The sequence below is a fragment of the Silene latifolia genome, chromosome X (assembly GCF_048544455.1).
Source record: "Silene latifolia isolate original U9 population chromosome X, ASM4854445v1, whole genome shotgun sequence".
Classification (NCBI taxonomy): domain Eukaryota; kingdom Viridiplantae; phylum Streptophyta; class Magnoliopsida; order Caryophyllales; family Caryophyllaceae; genus Silene; species Silene latifolia.
The window spans coordinates 253,365,076-253,380,780 of NC_133537.1; the positions used below are offsets into that span (position 1 = coordinate 253,365,076).

At 40.1% G+C, this 15,705-nt stretch overlaps 1 protein-coding gene across 1 annotated transcript; it reads right to left on the reverse strand.

Moving 5' to 3' along the window:
• Positions 1-13,097: 13,097 nt before the first annotated feature.
• Positions 13,098-13,571, reverse strand: LOC141619949 (uncharacterized). Its single transcript, XM_074436949.1, has one exon. It carries the CDS (start codon positions 13,569-13,571, stop codon positions 13,098-13,100), a length of 474 nt encoding a protein of 157 aa, XP_074293050.1.
• Between the last annotated feature and the right edge of the window lie 2,134 nt (positions 13,572-15,705).

Genomic DNA, 15,705 nt, shown 5'->3' on the forward strand with positions numbered 1-15,705 from the left:
AATGCAAGCTTTTGATCAAATTTTGACGAGAAATGATTGTAATTTGAGAGAGTTTTTGTTTGTGTTTTGTTATTATGAAATAAAACACGTCCTCTGTCGAGTTTTTACTCGGATAGAGACACACCCAGGAAAGGACGCAGCAGGTGCTGCGCCTCTTCCAAGAGTCGCAGCTCTTGATGCGCCTCTTCCTTAGGTGCCCTCCAAATCAATTTTTGAAAATTCGTTATAAGTTCGTTATTTGTGGGCCCATCTTTTGTGCGCCTCTTCCTCAACACCATATATCGTATATTTGGTCCATTTGATGTTTATTCTTCGTCCGGACCCGCATTTTCGAGCAGGCTGTGAACTGTCGCAGTACTTTATCAAGACCTCGCTTGCCACAATGAGCGAATATTATCTGACAGGATTTTTGACACAACTCAATTATGTTCCCCCAGCGAGAGTTCAAGACAGCCAATTGTCCCTCTCAACACGTGGAGTTCAACCTCAATCTCGAGTTTTACCGAAGTTTGTTTGTTTCCCCTAGCAGTTTCTATCGACGTCCTGCTGCCCTTCGATATTACTTTTTGTTTCCCCTTGGAGTCAACAGAGTAAGGAGTCTCAAGAAATCTCAGGTATGGTCTCTTCTTATGGCTGGCGAGCCTCCTTACGTAGTCTAATGGACTTTAAATGACCCTCCCCGATAGTCGACAGACTCTAAAATGTTCCCGACGACAGGGCCTTGGCTCAGACCCCTTGAGCCTCCTCGCGTCGCCATAGTCGTCAGGCTGTAATATTCGATTGACCTGATGGCTATACTTTGACTTTCGCCTTGTCCAAGCCTCAGTCAAAGTGGGGGCTCTGTAGATACCACATTTCTGCAACTCCCGCAAGCCACCTGGTGATGATTGGGCCGCATGTTTGGTACACGGAACGATTTATGACAATTCGTAAGTTTATCGTCAAGTGATAGCTCAAATACTTGTGTCTACCCCTTGGTCTTCATCTACGTGCCGTCACGGTCATTTTGACAGTAATTAGACTGCATTTGGAGTCCGGGTCAAAAACCGTCTTCATTTTCTAATAACCGTTTAAAATACCGAGTCAGAATATTCTGGAATGTTCCGGATATTTTTTTTGGTGTAATGTGAGCATTTTTATATTTCAATAAACCAAAACATACATCAGTTCAGCATACAGTTTTGCAACTTCTTATACGACTAACACTTACAAAGACAAGACTATAAAGCAATTATCCCTATCCTTTGTAACCACTCCTTATCTGAAATCCGAGCTGGGACTGAAATGCAACCTCATAACCGAACTATCACCAGCTTATTAACAACTTCCCCAATGTAGTCTGGTTTTTCCAGATTCAGTTCCAATCTGCACCTGTTTCTTTCCTGCCAGAGATGGTACCAGCAGGCAACAAGAGCCACTCTTCCAATTCTTCTCTGCAAATCAGTACAATGCAACACATCATTAGGTAGCTTCATCTGTAGGCAATGTTCAATGTAGCCTATCACCCTGATACTGTAACGACAGTCCTGAAATAAATGAGTGTGAGATTCAGGTCCCCCTTCACAAAGGACACAGCTATCAGAATTACAAACTCCAATATGCTGCAACTTCAACCGTGTATTGAGTGCTTCCCTCTTAATAAGCCAACCAATAAAGGCATGCTTAGGGACACACCAATTGTCCCAAACATCCTTATACCATTGATGTGAACATTATTTGCGCACATTTAGTCCCCTAATTGAGCCTATTTTGCATACTATTATAACATTCTTTGGCCATTTTATCCGTCAAAACCTTCCTATTTGCTTTTCTATCGCATTTCATATGTTTTGTAGAAAAGGAGATAAATGAGGCGGAAATTCCCGTCTTTCGTGCACATTTGGAAGCTACTTGACGATAATAGATGGACTAGTATGAAGAGGAAGCAAGGACTAAAGACCAATCTCGAAAGAATAAAATGGAAATGAGCAAAAAGGGAAGAAACGAAGAAGAACCATTTTGAAGAACAATCCGAACGGATTGTCTGAAATCCGTCCGTCTCATCACCACAATCCGAGCGTCCTGCTCTCTAATCCGCTCGGATTGCCCCGCTTGAATCCGCCCGGATTCCCCTGAATCCGCTCGGATCCACTTACCAGAATCCGGCCGTCCCGACTCCCAGCCGCACGGATCACAAAGACAAAGACAGCTTTCGTTCTTCAAGCCACGAAATGAAGAAGCCCTTCTCTCGGACAATCCCGGAGGCTCCTTGCTCAACTTAAAAAGTGTAATTACTAGTTTAGCCCTTAGTTAACCCTAATGCATCCTCCCTAATTTCCACTATAAATAACCCATTTGTAATAATCAAAGGAGAGGTTTTTCATTAGGGGGCTCTTTATGTTGTTTTAGAGTAGAAAATCCTTCTTTAGATTAGATTAGGAGTAGATTAGAATAGATTACTCTTTAATCTTTCCACAAATTACACATTAATCTCTCTTTAATTATTGTTCAAGTTTATTATTCAAGTTTATTATTGGGTAATTGAAGATTATTGGGTTATTATTGGGAGATTGACAACCTTCCATCAATCATCAAGTTTCTTCTATTATTCTTTGCTTTATTATTTGGATCATCTCAAGTTGGTATAATTCTTTTACCCTTTTACTCTTTATTGTTTATTTCTTCATTCTATTATCATGTTTATACTTGTTGTGATGATTGACACCATTAATGACATGTTTCCCATGATAATGAGTGAGTAGTTACTTAGCTAGGATTAGTGGGTAATTGGGGGAAGTCAACATGGGATTGATTCATGCTTAATCTAATATGTTCACATGATTAAATTGCTTGCTTGTTGTGATGTCAACTTTATGCACATGTTATGTTTGATGAAATGCTAAGCCTATGAATCCTTGCATTTTTATCATCTCTTATCTACTCAACTTGACTTGTAAGATATAAACCAACTCGAGTCTTGTTAGACCATGCATAGAAGTTGATTAGGAGGAAAGTAAGTCGACTTGTAGGTGTTGTACAATCTAATCGATTCGGCTCCGGGACCCAACTCTTCCTAAGAACCGTAAGACATAACCCAACTCGGTTCCTCCACAACATTAATTGCTTGCAACCTTGTAAACATGTTTGTATGATCAACACCATGAATCCCCCATGACCCCATGATATCCTAGCACTCTTAATCAATTGTTTACATCCTTCTTTTATTGCTTGTTTTACCTTATTGTTTGCATTAGTCTAGACACAACTACAAACCCAAACAAAATTGTGACACTAGCATAAATTGAGATAGATAGACTTAGAACCCAAAGCACACCGTCCCATGGATCGACCTCGACTTACCGCTAACTAGTTGTATGTTGAGTATTATAAATGTGTTTGATTGGATGTGACCCGACGACATCACCCATCAAAATGGCGCCGTTGCCGGGGACGGTGCTATGTGATTAAGTTTTTACTTGTTTGTCTATTTTAATTGTGCTTTCACCTTGAGGAACTCGTTCCTCAAAGATTCTTCTTACCGTTTTTGTGTAGTTTCCATGCTTGTAGTTGTTTCCTTGTCTTAGTGATGATGACTCAAGACTTGACATATGGAGTATGTGGTAGATCTTTTGAGTATAATTATGGGTATGGGGAGTTTGAGGAGCAAGTCAACACAAACCTACCTTATTATTTGTACAATGAACATCCTAACCACTACCCCAATTTTTCCCACCAAGATCACCACACCCAATATCAACAACAACCACCCACTCAATACCCATTCCACAATGAACTTCAAATGCCACAATACAACCATTTTCACACCCACCCACAACAAAGGAATGAACCCATTCAAAACATGATCCTCCAAATGATGGGAGACCAACAAAACTTCTTCAAACAAATGCTAGAAGAGAGCCGAAAAGAAGAAGATGTTCTTAAAAACATCGCTATCCAAAGAAAGCGATTGGGGATTCAAATTGCCCAACTAAAAGAATTCCAAGCAACCCCTCACCACCGTTCTTTGGATATTGAGCATAAATGCGAGTTTGAAGTGGTGACCTTTGACATGGAAGATGAGAAGTGGGAGGAGCCAAGTTCCTTGAGCTCTTGTGACTATGAGAGTGTTGTATTTAATGAGGAAGACATGAGGTTGAGCAAACCAAATGTTCTTGACCTTTGTGAGTATGAGGGTGTGACTTTTGATGTGAACATCGAGGTGTTGGAGAAGGAGCTAGATGAAGCCCCCATGAATGATTCATATGAAGGTAGCAACAATGATGATGGACCAAGAGGAGGGATTCACAATATCACCTTGCTTGAGGAGCCTATCCTCGAGGCATTTGAGATACCCTATCATGAAGAAGAACGTCCTTCCTTTACCCTTCATGAAGACCATTTGGCACCTATCATGGAGCCAATGATCATTGAAGAGGACATGTTAGATCTTCTCCAAAAAGCCAAAGTGTCTTACAAAAGTTATTTGGTGAAAAAGCTCAAGGAGAAAATTGCTCGTGAGGCTACTTGTGAAGATTTGGCACCCATAATCTCAACTCCCATGGTATCCAATCATCAAAGTCATGAAAATTCTCCTTCCACCTTGGGAGGATTGAAAAATCAAAATGCTATCATCACCAAAATTGAAGAAGAAGTTGGTAAGTGGAAGTCCCCGGATGAAAAAGAACCACACTTCATGCTTAACCCTAACAAGGATCATGGATATATTTACTTGAAGCAACGGGAAAGCTCTAGTGCTAAGGACAAGGTGAAAGAAAGAACATATGACAAACTTCCTTGGCCAAATTTCATTTTCAAATGGAGCAACCCATACTTATGTTTATTTGGAGCTTGTTCACAAGCTTTTGATCTTCTATTGAGAGCCTTGAGCTCTATGGATAAGAATTCCTTCAAATTGAACTAGTTTGGTGGAGTCCTACCTCAAACCACCATTTGTAAGATATTTCTTGAAACCTTTTGTATAATATTGTACATATTTTTGCATTTAATTTCTTGCATAAGAGGGAAGAGAGAGAGAGTCATCTTACATGATTTATGAGCAAATTTCAGAAAAGGATAGGGAAAAGAGAAAATCGGTGAAAAGGGTCTACCATTCCACGAAAGAAGAAAGAAGGAGGAGAAAGAAGCAGAGACGCTCGGATCCAAGCAATTCCGCCCGTCCAGGGCCCGCGGAAAAGAAAAAGCTGAAACTGAGGAAGAATCCGAGCGGATTCAAAGAAATCCGCCCGTCCAACCAAATCCGTCCGTCTTCTCCACGGGACGCCCGTCCCGTATGGCGTCCAACAGCAAGATTTTAATCTACGCCAAAATCCGTGCGGATTAAAAGGAATCCGTCCGTCCTGATCAAGACGTCCGTCTTCTACACAATCCGGCCGTCTCGTCCCTGCTTCTCAACCAACAGATTTCTCTGTTCTATAATCCGTACGGATTAGAAGGAATCCGCCCGTCTTGCCCATCCAGAATCCGTCCGTCCCGTCTGCGATCCGCTCGGATTGCACTGTTCATGCGAGAAAAATCGGGTCAAGTCCAACCCTATCCGTTCGGATTCCCTTCTTTTTCTATATAAACACCCCCTTTCTCCCTCATTTCCTCATCCTATCAAAACCCTAACACTCTCTTCAATCCTCAAAATCCCCTTCATATCTTCAAAAACACCCACATCACCCCCATCACCAACATGAGTTCCAAGGGAAAGGCCAAGAAATTGTTTGATTCGATCGGAAAGAAGCGCAAGGGGTCATCCTCTTCAACACCACGAAATGTGATAATGAGGGGAGGTATTGAACAACTCAACAACTTCCAAGAAGTGATCTTCACATCCGACGACCAACGCGAAAATTTCATCGAGCTTCTAGGTAAGAAATACGAACCTACTCAATTTGTTGACACTAGGGTGTTGGAAATCCTTAAGATAAGGTACCCTACCGAGGCGTTCTTCAATGGCCTTGGCATTGGGGACCTTTTCCATGCTCATGAAGAGACTTACCTTAGTCTCACCCTTGAATTCTTGAGTAGCCTTCGCATTGTGGCGGATGCCCGCAACAATTTAGGCATGGAGTTTAGGTTATGTAACCGAGACCATGTTCTTTCTCTTGAAGAATTTGCCTATGTTTTCGGTCTTCAAATACCCACCGCCTATACCGACAAGCCCGATAATTTTAGTGTGGATTTTCTTTGGAAAGCTATCTCCGGAAAGAACTTTACCCATATAAAGCGTTGCTATACTTTTGCTATTCAACATCCGGTGATCCGATTCACCGAACGCTTTGTAGCCGGGTGTATCAATGGGAGGTACGAGCAAGATCGGTGTACTCTCATCGACTTAACTTTTCTTGAGTCTCATTTGAATGTTCGAGCGGTGAGGCGTTATAACTTCAATACGCCGCTTGAGATACTCAATAGGTTCAATGACTTTGCTCAAGGGACTTCTCAACTTAAAACCTTCGTGATGGGAGGTCTAATTACAATGTTAGCCAAACACCTTTGCCCCGGATTCAATGCCCGGGGAACCTATATTCCTCTCGAAGGGAGGACTTTGATTGATGAGCACACCATCTTCCATAGTCACCGATGGTGCAGCTACACTCAAGATGAGAGTGTGGAATGGTACACCAAGGGTTGCACTTCGATAATCCTTGAAGGATGGAAGATACCGGGCATCGAACCACGGTTGAGTCCATACTCTCCTCCACCAAGCTACCTCCTTGATATCCAAATTCTTGACAATCCCCCTCAAAGGGAAGAGCCGCACCGTCAACCACCCCGTGGAGGGCCGGGCATACAAATGCGCCCACCTTCCTACGTCCCTATCCCACCTTTCCCTATTCCGCATACCCCTTTCCAACCGGCAATCCCCAACACCCCGGGTATTAATGATTTGATGGCACTCATGAATAGAGTGGACCTTGGGGTGCATAAAGGGAGGGAAGACGACTACCTAGCCCTCTACCCCCAATACTATACCATGGCTCAGCAAGGGTATGTTGACCCTAACGGTCCTTTGCCCTCTTGGGCACAACCGGAGCTCTTGTTCCCAAATTATGGGGACCAAACTAGGAGTCGCGGCGATGGAGGGCATTCTAGCCAAGGTGGAGGGTACTCGGGTCAAGAAGGAGCTTTTGACCAAGGAGGATATTGGGGCCAAGCACCCGGACATGACCAAGCCGGGAGCTCTCATGGTTATGGCTATGACTATGATGAGGATGACGAGTGAAAGAGGCCTACTTCACCACTTCCACTTGTATGATATCCATCTCCCCCTCTCTCTTTTACATTCACTTTTGCATTTAGTATAGCATTTAGCTTGCATTTGTATTATATTTCATATTGCATTTGCATTAGTTAGTTCATATAGTATAGTTGCATTGTATATACCTCACATGATTCATGTAGATAGTTGCATATAGACTAGAATTCATGCATAGTCACTAATGACCAATCCTATTCTTTTCTACACTAGAAATAGTGTTTAAATCGGTTTGGGGAGGTTTGATCATAAGTGACCATAGTTTAAATCATGCATCATATAGTATAGTTTAGTTTGCACTCATTTGTTATATATGTCATATAGAATTGCATTTAGTTAGAACATACATTCATTCATATCATATCATTGCATTTGTACTTCAATTTCCATAAAATCAAAAATCCAAAAACATGTATTTCCTTTTTATCCCTACTCCTACATGTACATTGAGGACAATGTCCAAAATAAAGTGGGGGATGGGAATTTATATTCCAAAAATGCATAAAAATTGAAAAATTTCGAAAAATCACAAAAATATGTCTTTTAATTTCATAAAAACAAAAACCATAAAAATTGAAAAAAAATTTCAAAAATCATAAAAATTTGAAAAATTGAAAAACCAAAAACAAGTTCATTTCCTTTGTATATATTGTCTTGTATATATTGTGTTTATTTATCCTTGTTCACTTTGATTGACTACGCCACATCCGAGACATGAGGATATTGAAGACCGCATGGTATGATCTTTCCAATCTCCTTTTTCCTCTTTATGTTAATGACTATGTGGCTTTATTTTGATTGATGCGGTAAAACAATGTGAACTTAGGACTTGCATTTAGTTTATATGTCATATTAGTTGGTAGAATCATTTGCATTAGGATGTGTATATGTTAGTTACATCATGGCATGTAGTTTGCATGTTAGAAAAATTTTGCGAAACCGTCTACTTGGGAAGCTTGACAAGTGTATATAGGCCCTAGTAGATGCTTTTTATTCTTAAGACTTTGCTTGTTAGAATGCTTGTAAAACACCCTAGGATGTGTCATGCTAGTATCCTTTGACCCATGGATTAAGGCCTAGTCAAGAGTACCTTGTGGTGTGATAACTCCTTGGCTACCGTTTATTCCAAGGTGACCCTTGAAACCATGCACCCATACATCCATCATCCATGTTCTACCATATTTTTGTCAACAAAAGGGAATGGGCACAAAAAAGAAATTGATTTGAGTTCAAAGAAATGAAAAGTGAAAGAAAGTTTGCAAAAATGCATCAAAAGAAAAGAGGAGCAAAAATAGAACTCCTAAAGCTTCAAAAATAAGGCACCCTCGTTACTAATTGGGGTGACTTTGAAAATGTTCAAAAAGAAAATGCAAAAAGTTGTCAAGTATTGAAATGCCAAAAAATCAAAAAGAAATGGCAAGAAAGTGTTCTCAAAAAATCAAATGCCAAAGAAATTTGGGGGGAAAACAAAAACAAAAGCAAACTCCCAAAATGAAACTCAAATACTATCGATCCCTTTTCCATCTTATCCATTTTTGTGCATGGTAGAGTGGGGACGACCCTTCTTCTTGTCTAGGCAAGAGGGGGAATTCCGCGATCCTCCAGTGTTTCTAACACCATAGGGAGTCTACTCTTGACAAAAGCATTTAACGATTGAGGACAAAGGTACCCTAGCTTGACACATTTTGGAGGTGATTTATTGGTATCCTTCTAGGCTTAGTAGTTTGAACAAATTGCATCTATGAAGGATTGTGTACCCTTGAATTACTTCCCTTGTAGATAATTTCCGCCACTTAGATGAGGAAAGTGGCTATTCTTTTGTAGATGCATCCATTACTTGATTTTGTGTGCTTAATGTTTGGATGTGTCACCATTTTGGCAAGACCCACCTTGCCTTGCAAGAAGGCATCCTACCTCATGGTTGTCTTGTTGTGAGTTGAAGGGGCGGAGTGAGACCCGCTAATTGTCTCATATCGGATATGTTAATTAGGTTAGTCTAAATAAAGGTCTAGTTTTTGTCACCTCTTTACTCGGGACGAGTAAAGGTTCGGTTTGGGGATATTTGATGTGAACATTATTTGCGCACATTTAGTCCCCTAATTGAGCCTATTTTGCATACTATTATAACATTCTTTGGCCATTTTATCCGTCAAAACCTTCCTATTTGCTTTTCTATCGCATTTCATATGTTTTGTAGAAAAGGAGATAAATGAGGCGGAAATTCCCGTCTTTCGTGCACATTTGGAAGCTACTTGACGATAATAGATGGACTAGTATGAAGAGGAAGCAAGGACTAAAGACCAATCTCGAAAGAATAAAATGGAAATGAGCAAAAAGGGAAGAAACGAAGAAGAACCACTGCTGAAGAACAATCCGAACGGATTGTCTGAAATCCGTCCGTCTCATCACCACAATCCGAGCGCCCCGCTCTCTAATCCGCTCGGATTGCCCCGCTTGAATCCGCCCGGATTCCCCTGAATCCGCTCGGATCCACTTACCAGAATCCGGCCGTCCCGACTCCCAGCCGCACGGATCACAGCACAGCACAGTTTCGTTCTTCAAGCCACGAAATGAAGAAGCCCTTCTCTCGGACAATCCCGGAGGCTCCTTGCTCAACTTAAAAAGTGTAATTACTAGTTTAGCCCTTAGTTAACCCTAATGCATCCTCCCTAATTTCCACTATAAATAACCCATTTGTAATAATCAAAGGAGAGGTTTTTCATTAGGGGGCTCTTTATGTTGTTTTAGAGTAGAAAATCCTTCTTTAGATTAGATTAGGAGTAGATTAGAATAGATTACTCTTTAATCTTTCCACAAATTACACATTAATCTCTCTTTAATTATTGTTCAAGTTTATTATTCAAGTTTATTATTGGGTAATTGAAGATTATTGGGTTATTATTGGGAGATTGACAACCTTCCATCAATCATCAAGTTTCTTCTATTATTCTTTGCTTTATTATTTGGATCATCTCAAGTTGGTATAATTCTTTTACCCTTTTACTCTTTATTGTTTATTTCTTCATTCTATTATCATGTTTATACTTGTTGTGATGATTGACACCATTAATGACATGTTTCCCATGATAATGAGTGAGTAGTTACTTAGCTAGGATTAGTGGGTAATTGGGGGAAGTCAACATGGGATTGATTCATGCTTAATCTAATATGTTCACATGATTAAATTGCTTGCTTGTTGTGATGTCAACTTTATGCACATGTTATGTTTGATGAAATGCTAAGCCTATGAATCCTTGCATTTTTATCATCTCTTATCTACTCAACTTGACTTGTAAGATATAAACCAACTCGAGTCTTGTTAGACCATGCATAGAAGTTGATTAGGAGGAAAGTAAGTCGACTTGTAGGTGTTGTACAATCTAATCGATTCGGCTCCGGGACCCAACTCTTCCTAAGAACCGTAAGACATAACCCAACTCGGTTCCTCCACAACATTAATTGCTTGCAACCTTGTAAACATGTTTGTATGATCAACACCATGAATCCCCCATGACCCCATGATATCCTAGCACTCTTAATCAATTGTTTACATCCTTCTTTTATTGCTTGTTTTACCTTATTGTTTGCATTAGTCTAGACACAACTACAAACCCAAACAAAATTGTGACACTAGCATAAATTGAGATAGATAGACTTAGAACCCAAAGCACACCGTCCCATGGATCGACCTCGACTTACCGCTAACTAGTTGTATGTTGAGTATTATAAATGTGTTTGATTGGATGTGACCCGACGACATCACCCATCAACCATTGCACAGGGGGGTGTGTACCCTGCAACCAAAAGTACCCAGAGCTCACAGAATAGCCTTTGGAATCATGAATCCAGACACCATTCTGAAACCCTGCAGCCAACCTACTCCTCACCTTACAAATATTCCTCCAATTCCAATTAACATCAGAAGGAGGACTATAAGTATTCCAATCACCTCCTTTCATATACACATGATCTATCCAAAGCACCCATAACCTATCTGCCTTAGTATAAATCCAGTTAACAAGCTTACCAACTGTTGCTATATTCCACACCCTTGTTCTTTAATCCCCAAACCTCCTTCTTGTTTAGTACAGAAAACTGTATGCCATGCTACCAGAGGTGCTCTTTGATACTCAGCTCCACCATCCCATAAATAATTCCTATAAATCGCCTCAATTCTAGTGATAATGCATTTTGGAATCAGAAAGATGGACACCCAATAATTGTAAGTGTTCAGGACAGAATTAATCAAAGTAAGCCTTCCTGCATAGCTAAGCTTCCTAGCTCCAATCCCTCTAATCTTAGCAGTAATCCTATCCAACAGAATATTGCAGTCCTGCCTTGATAGTCTACGAGGTTGGATTGGGATTCCTAGATATCTAAGAGGTAGTTGTCCTTCTTTAAACCCCGAAATTTGAATAATGTCAGCTCTCACCTCATCTGAAACTCCATTAAAAATAACCTCAGACTTACTAGCATTCACTTTTAACCCTGATCCAGCTGAAAAGGTAGAGATAGCCCTCAACATCAGCATCATGGACCTCACATCTCCTTTACAAAATAACATTAAATCATCTGCAAATTACAGATGGTTCAATTTCAACCCAACACATAGAGGATGATACCTAAAGTACCACTGTTGGGTAGCATAATCCAGGATCCTAGTCAGATACTCCATACAAATTGTGAATATAAGAGGGGACATAGGATCACCTTGCCTCAGACCCCTTTTCCCATGGATGTAGCCAAACTGTATACCATTCAAGTTCAAGGTAAAAGAAGTAGATGTGATACAACTCATAAGCAATCCCTTAAACTTCTCAGGAAAATTCAAGGCACTCAACATTTGCTCAACAAATCCCCACTCAATAGTATCATAAGCTTTCTTCAAATCCAATTTAAACATACTCCTAGCAGACACAGTTCTCCTTGAATAATATCTCACCAAATATTGACAAATTAATATGTTCTCCAGAATACTACGACCCTTGACAAATGCTCCCTGGTTCCTGCTAATAATATCAGGCAAGACCATGGCCAACTTATTACAAAGGAGCTTGGAAATAGTCTTGTAAGTGACATTACAACACGCAATAGGTCTGAAATGAGTAACATTTGTAGGCCTTTCCATCTTATGGATAAGTGTGATCACAGTGGAATTTATTTGACTGAGTAATTTACCTGAGTCAAAAAAATTCAGAATAGCTCCCCCTACCTCATCTCCAATAATGTCCCACGCATCCCTGAAAAACTGACTAGCATAACCGTCAGGACCAGGAGATTTATCCTTAGGAATACTAAAAAGGCAACTCTTAATCTCCTCAAGAGTAACAGGCTTAGCCAGCATATTCCAGTTTTCATCAGTACATCGATTACCCCTTCTTACCACTCTAACATTAACTTCAACAGTTTTAGTATGCTGACCTAACAGCTCCTCATAGTAGTCCAAAAAGGCTTGCTGAATCTTACTCCCTTCAGTACAGAGCATACCCTCTTTTGTCTCAATTTGCATAACTTTATTCATCGTTATTCTTTTCTTGATAGCATGGTGGAAATAGGCAGTGTTGATGTCCCCTGCAATGGACCATTGGACCTTGGCTTTTTGAGCCAGGAAACTATCCCTAGCCTCAATCAAAGCCCTCACATCCTGGGAAAGGTTATACTCTTTCTGAATAAGCTCCAAATCCCCAGGTTGTTCCACTAGCTTCCCCTGAACCTCCTCTAACAGTGCACTAGCAATGATAGTACTATTCTCCACATCAGAGAAACAAGTCTTGTTCAACAGCTTCAAAACATGCTTCAAAGCTTTAAGCTTCTTAACCACCTTGAACATTTTAGTGCCAATATAGTTAGTCTTTCATACACCAGCCACACACTCTTTAAACTCCTCAGATGTCCCCCACATGTTAAAATATTTAAAGCTTTTTTTGCCACCAAAATCAGCATGCCTATCAACCAAAGTACAAGGACAATGGTCAAATAGACCTTCAGGATGAAAATGTGCCAGATAATCCCCAAAATTCTCAACCCATTCCTGATTGCTCATTATTCTATCAAGCCTACTATAAACTCTACTCCCAGCATCCTGTTTATGGGACCAAGTGAACAAGGCTCCAGTAGCTGAGATATCCTCCATCCCACAAATAGAAACACAATCCTGGAACTGCTCCATCTCAGCCTCAGTAGTATTACCTCCCAGACGTTCAATAGGAGAAAGGACAGTATTTAATACTCCAGTCCACAACCAGGGTAAAGAACAACTCTCAGACTCTTGCTTTAAAAATCTCCAAAGCTCCTGCCTCTCATTTAAGCCATTAAAGGCATAAATCATTGTTCACGAAAACTGTTTATTATCTAATCTGGACTTAAACAACATATGAATGAACTGAGCTCCATAAGCTAAAAATTTCACATCAAAACAAAGAGGATTCCATAATACCCATATTCTACCTCCTTTATGCCAACTCCAATTAGTAGAAACACTCCACCCATCACACAAGGAAGTATTCTTATTAAGTAATACACTAGGTTTCAATTTTGTCTCTAAAAGCCCAAACAATCCTACACCATTATTATGCATAAACCACTTCAATACTTTCTGTTTATTCAGGTCATTAAGACCCCGGACATTCCAGAAACCTAAACTATGCATTAGACTTGTTGGAAGGGGGGTCGTTACCACTCTCAATAACCTTTTCCCCAGGAGTAGTCATCCCATTCAAGGCATCCATAAAACTATAAGCACCAGACTTCCCTACCACCTTCTGCCAATAGCACCATCTTGTCTATTGAGTCTCATTAACTGCCTAGCTGGAGTAGAAGCAATAACCCGAGCTAGTGGTGGAAATACTTCAGGAGTAAACAAAGGATAACCTGCACTGGTAAGTGATTAGCAAGCTGCACAGGTTCCTGCACAGGTTTCTGCACAGGTCGACATACCTGTTTTGGCTTTTGAGATTGAAACACAGCTTTGGTCCCAGGTTTAGGCTTCCTCTGTGCTGCTTTCTTACTGCATTAATGTTCATCATGCCCAAAGCCCTTACAAACTACACAGGCAATAGGCCTCCATTCATACTCAACCTTCACATCAACTTTGTTCCCAAATTCATCCAGAAAATGCACCATATTAGGCAAATGTTCCGGATATTTCTATTTCATATTTTCAATCTTTTTAATCTTTTGGTAAATTATATCCCGAAATTATATTTTAAATAATAAGGAAATTAAGATCAACCGCAATTCCATAATAGAAACGCGGAAAATCTTTCTTCCGCAGGAGAAAACCCTTGGGGAAAGGACGCAGCACCTGTTGCGCCACTTCCAAGAGCCGCAGTGGTTGCTGCGCCTCTTCCCTAGCTCCTTTCTGCGTATTTTAAGATATTTTCGAGATTTACTTCCAAAGTTTTACCGAAACCCTAATTCCTTCGTGTGATTAGTATAAATAGGGACCTTTGTTCCTCATATTTCTCACGCGAGTGTCCGCCCTTTTTTTCTCCCTTTGCATTCTAAGACCGCGCTCTTACTTTTTAGCGTCTACGTTCTTGAACTTTCGACCACGTAAGCTCGGATCCTTCTGAGTACCAGCCTCGTTTTGCATGACCGACCAATTTGGCCAACTCCACGCCAATCAACTTAATCAATTTTGTTTAATTTCCTCTTAGAGGGCACTTTCGTCGTACATTCGAGTTGAGCATCACTAAACGTTAACTTAGTTAATCTCGTTTCGTCAAACATGTACGTCTGAGGATGTAAATCCCATCTTTTATTATTGTTTTTATTTTTGTAATCATTATTGTAAGGTTTACGTCAAAAATATATTCAAAACCGATTTATAAAACCTTTATTCAAACCCTTTTTACGGATTAATGGGAGACATATGTCGAGAAGGAACGCAGCAACTGTTGCGCCTCTTCGAAGGGACGCAGCACCTGCTACGCCTCTTCCTGAGGCTGCCGCAGTTCCTGCTTTCCTTCTTCTTCCTTCGTCCTCTGTTTAATTCGTCTGTTTTCTTTTGCTCCGTCTTTGTTTGTTCTTATTTCATTGGCATGATCATTTTAGCATATAATTTATTAGTAAGTTATCACCTTTGAATTCCCGACTTAAATTCCAAGTAATTCATATTTGCAGGTTTTCGTCATAAAATCAAATCCGGGTTTTAGAAATTCGATTCATCAATATCAAGTCTCTGAAATTCATTCTTTGTATATTTTTTTTAGTCTGTTTATCGTCGTCATCGTCAATAGTTTAGCATTAATTTGACCTAATTAGTTTGTTTAAGTTGTAATTTACCTTGTAAATAATACCGTAATTAATTTGTTCTAATTAGTTTTGTCTCATGTTTTTATTGTTTTTATGACCAATTTGCATGTAAATAATCCTTAAACCACTTCTATCCAAGTCAAATATTATTAATCGAGCATTAAATTACCAATGAATCTTAACAATTCGCAGTTCCGGCTTCACAG